Source organism: Rutilus rutilus (genome assembly GCF_951802725.1).
Source record: "Rutilus rutilus genome assembly, chromosome: 8".
Taxonomy (NCBI): Eukaryota; Metazoa; Chordata; class Actinopteri; order Cypriniformes; family Leuciscidae; genus Rutilus; species Rutilus rutilus.
The window spans coordinates 21,539,317-21,550,945 of NC_140222.1; the positions used below are offsets into that span (position 1 = coordinate 21,539,317).

General features: G+C 37.6%; 1 protein-coding gene across 1 annotated transcript in view; it reads right to left on the minus strand.

The window, feature by feature from the left end:
- The window catches only part of stab1 (stabilin 1), a 37,242-nt gene that overhangs the window by 14,731 nt on the left and 10,882 nt on the right, over nucleotides 1–11,629 (minus strand). Inside the window, exons 14-41 of the mRNA XM_084415907.1 lie at nucleotides 11,606–11,629; nucleotides 11,417–11,530; nucleotides 11,210–11,263; nucleotides 10,371–10,451; nucleotides 10,019–10,177; nucleotides 9,482–9,544; nucleotides 9,178–9,276; nucleotides 8,983–9,069; nucleotides 8,786–8,897; nucleotides 8,460–8,646; nucleotides 7,859–7,952; nucleotides 5,803–5,958; nucleotides 4,888–4,983; nucleotides 4,675–4,770; nucleotides 3,831–3,878; nucleotides 3,571–3,698; nucleotides 3,367–3,475; nucleotides 3,201–3,278; nucleotides 2,593–2,694; nucleotides 2,394–2,498; nucleotides 2,186–2,320; nucleotides 1,975–2,103; nucleotides 1,838–1,891; nucleotides 1,614–1,727; nucleotides 520–715; nucleotides 318–413; nucleotides 180–225; nucleotides 17–96 (exon numbers count right to left, since the gene is read on the minus strand). The exon at nucleotides 11,606–11,629 is cut by the window's right edge and continues 48 nt beyond it. Of these exons, the coding sequence (XP_084272033.1) occupies nucleotides 17–96; nucleotides 180–225; nucleotides 318–413; nucleotides 520–715; nucleotides 1,614–1,727; nucleotides 1,838–1,891; nucleotides 1,975–2,103; nucleotides 2,186–2,320; nucleotides 2,394–2,498; nucleotides 2,593–2,694; nucleotides 3,201–3,278; nucleotides 3,367–3,475; nucleotides 3,571–3,698; nucleotides 3,831–3,878; nucleotides 4,675–4,770; nucleotides 4,888–4,983; nucleotides 5,803–5,958; nucleotides 7,859–7,952; nucleotides 8,460–8,646; nucleotides 8,786–8,897; nucleotides 8,983–9,069; nucleotides 9,178–9,276; nucleotides 9,482–9,544; nucleotides 10,019–10,177; nucleotides 10,371–10,451; nucleotides 11,210–11,263; nucleotides 11,417–11,530; nucleotides 11,606–11,629 (2,842 nt within the window). The remainder of the gene's footprint in view (nucleotides 1–16; nucleotides 97–179; nucleotides 226–317; nucleotides 414–519; nucleotides 716–1,613; nucleotides 1,728–1,837; nucleotides 1,892–1,974; nucleotides 2,104–2,185; nucleotides 2,321–2,393; nucleotides 2,499–2,592; nucleotides 2,695–3,200; nucleotides 3,279–3,366; nucleotides 3,476–3,570; nucleotides 3,699–3,830; nucleotides 3,879–4,674; nucleotides 4,771–4,887; nucleotides 4,984–5,802; nucleotides 5,959–7,858; nucleotides 7,953–8,459; nucleotides 8,647–8,785; nucleotides 8,898–8,982; nucleotides 9,070–9,177; nucleotides 9,277–9,481; nucleotides 9,545–10,018; nucleotides 10,178–10,370; nucleotides 10,452–11,209; nucleotides 11,264–11,416; nucleotides 11,531–11,605) is intronic.

Below are 11,629 nucleotides of genomic sequence, written 5' to 3' on the forward strand. Positions count from 1 at the left end.
AATGAAACAGACAAACCTTTGCAAAAAGTCCCGTTACCCTTATAACCAGCGGTACAGGAACAAGTTGGAGGAGTCCCTGAACCTCCTGAGATACAGCTGGCAGAATAATATTTAACTATAAACACTGATGAATGTGTTAAAAATATAAAGTGCCTTATATGTATATTTTACATACTTACTTAGCATTGACATCACAAACTCCACCACAGGCATCATCTACTACCGCTGCAAAATACAAATTTTTATGACGTCAAGTGCATTAAGGTAAGAAACATGCGATCTGACACAAAATGTTGCCATTTGACCTTAATACTGACCAACAGAGCAACTCACTCCCTTCCAACCTTTGAAACAAATGCATTGCCCATTTCCCTCCATACCGTCCAAACATTTGCCATGTTCACAGTGACATTCTGACGAACAAAAAAAATTGCTTGACAAGGGTCTGTTCAAACAAATTTGAACAACACTAACAGAATGCCAAGATCGTAGAATAAACAAATTGCTCATAGATGTTACCTGACTTGCAGTCTTTTCCGTATCTCCCAGGTTCACACATCTCACAGGCCGTTCCATGGAAGCCCTCTTTACAGAGACACTCCCCGCTGCCGAACAGCCCGTCCTGGCATTGACCGTTGTTGGAGCACCAGTTATCCACAATCCCAGGACATTTGGAGCAATCATGCCCGAAGTATCCTGGACAGCAGGAGTGGTCCTGGAAGGAAAGTTATTATGAGGTCTGAATCTGAATCATCTTGGAATCTGAATTTAAAGGTGTAAACCCGACCAGACCAGCACACAATACTCCGGTCCAAAAAGCATTTCTAGCTCCGCGATCTTGATTTAACACATTGTATTGTTCCTAAATGTGTCCAAACAGAAGTATAGCTTGCATATTCAGTGTTGCCACAAGTGGGCGCTGTAGAAGAGACTTTTATAAACTCTTCTTCTATGGTTAGTTTTTTCTTTCAGGGTCAATGAATGTCAAGACGAAGCAATAGTTTGTTAAACTTGTTAACATGTTTATAGTTCAGTTTGAAATAAAGTATGAATATAGCACAAAGCCTTACATCCTTCCTCGACATCCTTAAAGGGATAGTTTTTATATATATATAAAAAAAAATGATGTCATTCCAAACTGATAAGACTCGACTTCGAAACACAAATGATGACATTTTTAATGAAATCTACAATGTTTATGTCCCTCCATTGAAAGTCCAGGTAACCAAAACTTAGAAGATCTAAAAATTTCATAAAGTCATCATAAAACAAATCCATATGAATCAAGCACTTTCATTCAAGTCTTATGAGGAGATACAATTGCTTTATATGATGAACAGATTTAATTTAGACTTTTATTAACAGAAACCTCTCCTTACTTTGTGTTTCAAAGATGAACCAAAGTCTTATGGGTTTGGGGGGTAAATGATAACAGAATTGTCATTTTTAGGTGAACTAACCCTTGCACCGTCCTCATTGAAATCGATGGATCTGTAGCGTAAACTCAAGTATAAGTGCCCTCAAGTACATGCAACAGGACTGTGCACCACAATCAGTGACGTCTGAGTTTGCATACTTGTTCAGTAAGCTTCTGACCTTAGAAAATTAAGTACCTTTGTTGTTCTCAAACAGTCAATGTGACAGCCCGGCACCATTATTCTCTTTTTTCCAACTCTTGCCCTGTATTTACAGTTTGACTTCATATTTGGAGGGTACTTTGGCTGTACCTGAAGAAACGATGAGAAGAACGAATCATAAACTTCCTTTTTCTTACTTTTACCATTATGAATAACATGAAAGTTAAGAACAAACTAAAACAACAATGAACCCATCTTACAGGTTTGGCATCATAGAGGCATTTTGGTGCAGCAGTACAATCTCCACAGCGGCCCTGCAAAGAAAGCAAACGTTCCTTAGCTTTGTTCGTAACGCCACTTCGAGAAAGTAACCTCAGAAGTACCAACAGAAACTTACAGAAATTTTTAAAAACACTTCTTTACTGCAGTGGTTCTTGTGAAGGTCTAAGACACGTGGGATCCCGAACACTGTGCCATGCCTCGTCTCAATGAAGCTTCCGTTTATGGGAACGTCATTGGCCATCGTCTGGAGTTTAGGAATAGTTAATCACAACTATTTTCATCTAAGCACTGTACAGAACATGAGTTGTTGCCAGTTGTGCAAATACCTGATTTTCAGTGTCCACATAAAACATGATCTGAGTGCCATTTCCCAAAAACGTGTTTTTGAAGAGTCCGTGGCCCAAGTGTTCAGGAAAGAGTTGCTCGCTTATAATTACATGATATTTTACAATGTCTTTGCTCTGTTGAATAGAGACACTTTCGTCAACTTTATGACTGATATGATCAAACATTGTTTCAAAAAGTTTCACTCACCAGTTGTGTAGAGTTTGTTTTATTCAGGTACTCTTTTATGGCACTGTCATACGGGACAAAAATGGTGTAATCTCTAGTTGGGATACTGTTTTCCAAGTCGTAAAGCTAAAAAAGTAGAAACAACTATGCTTGTGTAACAAAATCAATATTCAGTTATTATGTTACTCTTTTTGGAAATATTGAGTAAGTTATATCTCACCAGTGCCGCCTGCCTGAAAAGGCTGAATGCTGGCGTGTTGTTTAGGAGCTTCATCAAAGTGGGAGGTGGTGGAGGAATATCAGATAGAGCGGGTCGAAGAACCTGCGAGAAAAACAGATTTGTTATGTATAAAAATGTTCATATTTCACGGAATGAGGTGAATAATATGGCCTATTTCAGAAGAAAATCTGAGTGATCCTGGTAAAAAATTTGGCACCACAAAGCTAGTTTGCCAAGGTGCTGTTAAGGTGTTCTAAATGTTTTTAGGGTGTTGCTCTGTTGTTGCTAGGGTGTTGCTATGCAGTTGATAAGAGGTTTTAAGTGTGTTTATGGGATTGTTGCTAGGGTGTTTTAGGTAGTTGCTAGGGCATTGCTATGCAGTAGCTAATGTGTTCTACATGTTTTTAGGCCATTGCTAGGGTGTTGCTATGCAGTTATTCTGGTCTCTAGATATGTCTTGGGTCCCTCCTTTCATGTAAGTCCATGGGAAATCCCATTTTCTTGTTTATTGTAAACTCGTTGCACAAAAAGTGTGGAATGCACTTAAGTTTAATACTTTTGGTTTGGTATTTTAAAAACCAGACACCATCTTTGCAAAGTTTAATTACCGTGTCAATAATGTGAATGCACCCATTTATTGCCTTGAGGTCTGGGACAAGAATGGTAGCATTGCCGATCATGAGCTCCTAGGGACACAAGGGTGAACAGGTCAGTGAAAGATGACCAATTTAAGGCTGTAATTAATCCGAGGGGTGGGGTTTGTGTGACCGTTACCCCGCCGTTGCTTTGCACCTCCCATTTAGTCTTTCCTATAGTCTGGACTGTTTTACCAACTTGCTGCAGTAAGTCTTCAGAGGTGTAGATCCCCTCTAAAAAATGAACTCTAGACAGAAATTGCACACAGGAAATTATCTCATGGTATTTATTCTCTTCTGCAAACCTCATAAATCAGTTCTCAATGTCAATCCAAACACATACTGCAGAAGGTGAGGCAGCCTGTAATAATCAAACCAAAAGGACTCGTCTGAATCGCTGAAGTTCTTGAAAGCAGCTTTAGATGGAACCAAAGCCGTGACTCTGCTGTCACTCTCAATCACTTTGTGCCTCTGAAGACAAACACAAAAATGTTGTAGAATAATATTTGTTTAATAAATAATCCTTTTTCTCTTTCAATCAGGTCACTATAATTTTTTGTAAACAGACTTATTGGCAATTTACTCGAGTAAAGATGTACTTACTTTGAGGTAGCGATTGAAATGATAAAACATAGAATTTCCATCTAGCTCCTGAAAATAAAAACATTAATAAAAAAATGGGTTACACTTTATTTGAAGGTGTATTTGTTACAGTGTAATTATATATTTAAGTACTGAGTAATATTACTTAAAGCTACACTGTGTAGGATTTTCTCCCATCTAGCGGTGAAATTGTTTGACTACCAACTGAATATTACTTTCTAGCCCCTCCCATTCCGAGGGCGTTTTAACTCCGAAGGTGGCCGTATTATTTCAAATCTGCCGGCAGTCGCGAGTAATCTCCCCCTCGCATTCGTCACGGTGCCACTGAGTGTAAAAACGCGAAAGGCGAAGCTTGAATTTCAAGGTATGTCCCTCTTTGGCACATGTATTTTCAAGATGGAGGCGCAACATGGCTGCCGCCATTCGAGCGACTCGCTCGTATGTATTCTAAATGGCAGATTCTACGCTTACGAGAATACTTGATTAGTTGGTAGAAGTAATTACACATTAATGAGCACATATCATTTTGAAAGAACAAAGTGAACAAAAGTTTTTTGCTAAGAATCAACTTAAAAAATTACACAGTGTAGCTTTAACAACATGTATACTACTATATAGGGTTAGGGTAGGATTAGGGTTTGGTTGCGGTTTAGTTTAATTAGTTTAATTTACTGTTATTACTATGGTAAGTACATGTAACATATGTAACAAATTAATTTGATTCAAATCAGTTTTTTGGAACAAATCTATTGTGAATATGTCCATTGTGTATGTGTATTTGTGTGTGTCCATGATGTTGACAGACGATTTAAATCCTTGTGATTAAAAGAATGCGTCATCTTACCATAAGCATGTTTCCATAACATGTGAGTCCGTCACCTTCGTATTCTCTTGGGCATGTGCATTCACGTGTTCCAGGACTCTTCAATTTACATAAGGCCTGGAAACATTATCGGGCAGTTACACAACATTACATACTAGCATTAAGGAGTTTTAGCCTTAAATGTAGCCTCATTTTGACAGGTTGTACATAACTCTGCAAGGATGAAATACAGACCAGAGAATGGCAGCCTCCGTTATCGGACAAACAGGGGTTGACGATTTTACAGACGATGCCATCTCCCATGTAGCCTTTCTTGCAGCTACATTCATTCTGAACAGAAAAATAAGTTGAGCAAAACTCAGGTCTGGGTGTGCAATGGTAATGGTATTAATTCAGTCTCTTTCCTAAGGTTCCTTTGGAGAATTGCAAACTTGCATAAGTCAGACAATAGAGTACAGAGCAATAAAATAATTGTGGATAGCAGCTCAGAGCATTTGAAATTCAAAGAATTTGATGAGAAATATATGAGTTCATATTGAGATCTCTGACTTGATTGCAGACTTTTGTATTGGAAACATTGAACGAGCATCTAAATGAAAATTAGCCTGTTGAGCTAACTCTGGCTCATTTACAGTTATTTTACTGTTAATCAATGAGCACTGTCCCTGTAAAATAAACAAATAAATGAAATGAAATTAGAGGCTAGTTGAGAAACTGACAAAACAGTTTGACAAAAATGTGCATGTCAAATTGACCCTCTAACATCCTAATCGCTATAGAAATTTCGTACACACATTCCACAACACATCAGACTGTTGAAATGTTCATGACCCTAAATGAGAAAAAGTCACAAACTTCCAAGAGAAAACATTTTAGGATATTTTGCCCAGAGTTCTGGGCAAATTCTGGGCAATTTGCCCAGAACACATTTTCGAGTATTTCTAACTAACGGGTAAATTGACCCGGACTAGAGACTAATTTAAGGACTAGAGAAGACACGTAGATGCAAAAGACTTTCAATTAGAGCTCCATTTAATCTCAATACTGTCTAGGAGAGACAATTGATATATTAATATTTTTCTGTCCTACAGGTTAACTGTATCCTCACAGATTATTTACCAATCCAGGTTATGGTATCAGGATCATTACCTGTCCTGGCGCAGTCGGGGAGCAGTCTGCACTTTCATGACATCCACCACGACTCTCCAGCAGGCAGTTATTGATCTCCACACACAAACTCCCATCACCGGTCCATCCTTCCCTGCAAACACAGTTCACCTTTCCAGCATCGTACGTACACATGGCCTATTAAACACACACAAAAAAAAGAGTTAAACCAACTTAAATACCTGAACATTGTAATATTGCGCATGATTCAGCAGGGTGTAGTATTATAACGAATACAAAAGTTGGCTTTCATACTATTTCTGCTGGTTTTCATAGCATTTCCTAACCTTCTGCTGATGTAACTAAGGCTGGTGGGAGAAATTACATTTACAGACTACTTTCTAAGTAGCGACACATTTCACACTGTAGGAGTTGCTATGAAAGCCCATTTCCGCCACATAAGAAAGAAAAAAAACATTCTTTGGTAAAATGTGAATATGACATAAAAAGTCGAAATTAGGACATCCTAATTTCTTTTACTTTTTTTTGTTTGGCTCATCCCCAATCTCTCTCTCTACAATTATTTATTAACCTTCTTGGCTTCTTTTTAATGGTGGCACACTGCCAATTAGTTTATTATTATTATTTCAATATTATCTTCACTCTTATAGCTAAACAATTTTCACAAAGGGCCAGAGGTTTCTTAGCTTTGCTCATATTGCCCTCAGACTATTCTACTAAAATATATTTCTAATGAAATATACTAGCGAAAATGTTAATCCTATAATGAAAAGTCTGATTCATTCTATTGACATGAACATTCGGTACCTTCTGCTTTTGTGCCAGCAAAATACAGCTCTGATTAAATTAAAAATTATCTGGGGCCGTATTCACAAAGCATTTTATCTTACCACTAGGAGTACTCCTAAATCGCACTAAAAGATTTTAGCTAGGAGTTTTCTCTTAAAAGTTATTCACAACGCCTTTCAGACCTACTCTTAGTAAAGAAAAATGACAACTCCTAAACTAAGAGTGAGTCTTCGTTGCTATGGATGACGTCATTACTCATGCACGAGCTTGACTGAAGTGACCACCTTGATTGGCTGATGATTGTAAAGTGGGAATGATTCCAAACCCCTCCCCTACGATGATGATTGACAGGTGACAGGTCTGAGAATGCGTGCGCTACACAAGTAGTGCGAAGGACGGAAGATAAAGAATAACTGAATAAATAGCCTAAATGAATAAAGAGTAAGGAAAAACAAATAGCCTAGTAGCCTAATGAAACATATGGATTGATGCACTATCTTTGCAACATTATTGAATTAATCTGTCACTATATGCCTCTGCCTACGTTTGCAAAGAGAAGAACATTTTAATTTGATTCACAATCAAATGTTACAATTAGTTTACATGCAATGAGTAGCCTAGTTTTGGTTGTTGTTGGTGGCGTTCTATGATTGCATCCCTAGTTATGCCTACAATGCAAAATTGTTCCCTCGCGATTTGAAGCTCCTGTAGCCGCCGCGTACGCATTTCAAAACATCACAACGTGAAATGCCACAAAAAGCGGTTTGTGAATAGGTCTTAGTGAGTTAGGAGTCCTCTCGACTTCTTTTAAGCTGTCCCAGGCTTAGGTGCTACTTTTAGGGCTATAATGCTTTGTGAATTACTCTTAGTCAAAAAAATTAGGAGTCCTAAAGTTACGAGAGACACGCCCATTATTTTTAGGAGTTGCTCCTAAATTCGCCAGTTAGGAGCTACTTTTAGCCTTAAAATTCTTTGTGAATACGGCCCCATATCAGAATTATAAGTTTTTTATTTTTTTTATTTTTTACACATTGCATCCTTAAGTAACTCCAGTGTGGTTATCTACTTTTTGTTTTACTCTTACAACAGAGGTGCAAAAATTCAACCCTGACCAATGCTGGAAATCATTTTCATGTGTCAGTTTGAATCAAAGGGGCGACTTTGAATCGCTGCAACTTCTGAATTCTGATGTTCTAGTAAAAACAGGGCAGACATCACTTTATATTTGTTCTACATCTGAGGGCTAGAGGCAAACTGCCGGAAAATAAGGGAAATACATGTGTCTCACATTGACGTCGCAGCCTCCTCTCTCAGGCTGGAGGCAGAGATTGGTTTCAGTGCAGGTGTAACCGTCTCCTTCGTATCCAGGCAGACAAACACACCTACAGCACAATGTGCAATAGATCAATAACACGCCAAAGACAGATGCCGATTAACAAGTCGGCACATTACAACAGTTAAACACAAAGACACTGACACAGCTAAGAGGATTGCTTCAATGGGCAGTGAAGAGTAAAAGTATGGGGTTGTAAAAAAACAAAATAACGTTTGTCAAAATACTGGCCGAAAATGTTGTCTAAAATAAAATAAAAATCTGACTGTAAAATAAAGTAAAATAAAATGACGGGAATTGCAGGGTAAAAGTATAAAATAAAATAAAATAAAATAAAATAAAATAAAATAAAATTAAATTAAATTAAATTAAATTAAATTAAATTAAATTAAATTAAATTAAACCACCATGACCTTAAAAAAATAAAGAATAATAATTAAATTAAATTAAATTAAATAAAACAACCCTGACTATTTAAAAAATAAAATAAAATAAATTAAAATGAACATCCGGGCAGTCTATAATGATCTACACATCATGCTCAAGTGACACTAACATGGTTTGTCCATTGTTGTAGACACATTTGGCGTGAACGTGGCAGTGCACAAGGACGCCGTCTGAATTGCAAGGGGTGGCGGTCTGGTCACAAAGGTCCCCTGAAAACCCCTCCAGACAGGATCCTTTCCTACACAGCCCCATACTGCCAGGCCTGCTATCACAGACGCCATGGACACAGCGGCAATCTACAGGACCGAACAGAGCGCAAGGAGAGGAGAAGGTCACGACCGCTGGTACTGCATCAGCGGCGGGTCACGGTTTGGACAAAGAGACAGAAGGAGGTACTTTGAACATAAAAAAAACATATAAGGTATATAACTTCACCTTGATCACAGTTCTCTCCATGTTTGTTGGGGTCTGAGCATAGGTGACACCCTACGCCCTTAAACGCTGGTTCACACTTACAGGAGCCGTTTCCATAGATGCCGTCAAAACACTACGGACGGAGACATGACAAATAAACAGCAGCACTTTCTTCTGATGAAGTCGCGTTCATAGTGTCTTCATACTAACATACTTACAGTCCCTTTATCATAACATGGGTGCTGGAAACCTCCAATGCACGGCTTACATTCCGGCCCATAGAAACCACTGCAACACTGCGGCGTCTGCAAAAAAGATCTCATGTAAAAACATCTCACAGATTATTCATTATAAATAATTCAGAATATTTATTGATCAAGACATTTGAAGGAACTGAGACCTTGTTTTCATACCATCTGAGTAATGTTGCAGTATTTGGCACAGCCTTCCTCGAAGAACGAGTAGGACCATCGGCGATCAGGAAGTGGCTCGCAGCCTTTAAGATGACCTGTCTATCAAGTGGGGGAAAAAAACACCCAAATGAAGCTATTGTTTGAATAAATTATGGTCAACACTATTGTCAGTGGTGCTCATGTTCTGATTCTCTTCATTTGTAATTGTAATGTTGAAAACCCATTCATTTAAAATGTCTTTTAACAATTGCGTATTGATTAAAGATGTCTGATTTAGTTCATAAATAACTGAAATTAGTATTACCAGCTCAACACTTCCAGGTGGACATTGTGTCTCATAAAGATGACTACATCGGACGCAGGAACCCTATGGAGAGAAGCAAAAAAAAATTATAGAATTCATAGAAAATCAGTTTACCATAATAAATAAATGAATTGTATTTGACAAACATACAAACAATTAATAAATAAATACAATTATTTATATTATATATATAATATATTTAATTAATCAATTTCAGTGTTTTTGCAATTCACTTTGGAAACTTGGCCATGCAAGTACACTGTGAAAAACATTTAAAATTATTAAAATTAAATAAAGTTATGTTTGCCTATTAAAGTTGAAGATTAAATATTGTGACCAGTTCATGCAGAAGCCAGAATTATAATGTCGGATGACTATAATTAACCTATGATTTTATTTACTTCACATAAATTTGCTTAATATTTAGTGCTTTGTCCTAGAGAAGATTCTGGTGTTGATAATTTGTTTTACTGGCTACATATACAAGAATTATGTCATCATACATTAACAAAAAGATCCCAATAAAAAGGCACCTACAAATGTGATCCTGCTCCCATTAATGTCACAACGATGAGGCATTATGGGAACTATGGAGGAAGGTACAAGAACTCCATCGATCAGGTGAATGATTCCATTGGCCGCGACAATGTCTTTCGTTTCGAGAAGTATTCCTTTATCACCCAAAAAGACTCTTCCCTGTGGATTGATTGAGAGGATGTAAAAACAAGAATCCCATTATTTTCGATTTCTTCTTAATGTACGCTTAAGTCACCAAATTGTTGTATTGTACACAGAATGAGGCCCAACACATTTGCCCCAAATCTTATAAAAATGTCTCATCGCCATCAGGAGTTACAGCCAATGCAATCAATGAAGGACAGTCACTTACATCCTGAGAGGCATTGATCCTTAAGATCTCATTGGCCATGGTCGTAATCTCAGACATGCTGGCGAGCTGGTCCACAGTGATCTAAGTATAAGATATATGATATGATATATGTTATCCATTGCATAACTATGGAACTGGCCAAACTGTTTAAAAACTCAAACATACATTTAGTATTATATAAGTCACTGACCCAAATAGTCAACTAAATACTGCACTTACTGACTAGTTTAAAGACTAATTAAAAGACTAATAAAATCAAATTTGGAGATTTTAGTTTACGTCTGTTTGCTTTAAGGCTACATATATATATGCTAATGTACTGACATTGACAAATAGTGTACTGAAATTGACAGTAACCTTTTAGCAGTTGGAAAATGGTCCAAAAGTATGGCTGTCTAAATGGAAACCCCTGTTCTGCCAAAGATCTGACACAACATTTGTACATAGCGTTTATTTTGAGTCTTGAAGCAACCCTACTCTTAACCTTGGAGGCAGTAAATGCTAATCTCGCAAGAACTAGATATCACCCAAATCATCTACTGCTCAGGGGCGTACACATTTTTATCCAATTAAATGCTGTTTAAAACAGGATAAATAACTTGCAAATGACTAGCATTAGCATGAAGCAAATCATGGTTTTGCAGGCTGTGACAAACTAAACACTATAAAAACTTTTAAAAAGATAATATGTGCTTCCCCAACTTCACATTTCAAGAAAACTGCATTCGTCAAACCATTTCAGGGGTTCTCCAAAGTGATGTAGATAAATGCCCCATTTTAACGTCAAAATAACTGTGGGAAACCATTTATTACATTCCAGAGGTCAAAGAGAGACTTACAGCGGCCAGGGAGAACATATGGTGTTTCAGAAGCGTCTGAAGCTTTGGTTTGGCCTTTAAAACAAAGAGATGAAAAATCAGTGTTACGAACGAATATATAAATATCCTATGGATTTGATTAAAACAATGAGTAAAACTGGGATCCAAATAACTTGATTATACATATCCAGCTTCATTAGGGACAAAAAACACATATGGGCAGCTCACATCATTCAGCATGTACATGAGACTTCCGTCTCTGAATTTGTCGATGGCTGTGTTGGTTGGAACAAGCACTGTAAGAGGACCTGAACCTCTTATGGGTAACATGGCTCCACAATTCTGCAGCAGAAAGAGACAAAATATTTGAATGCAGTGGAGAAATGCAGAAAGCGAGCCCGATAGGAGATCACTCACATCAACCAGAGACAGGAATCGATT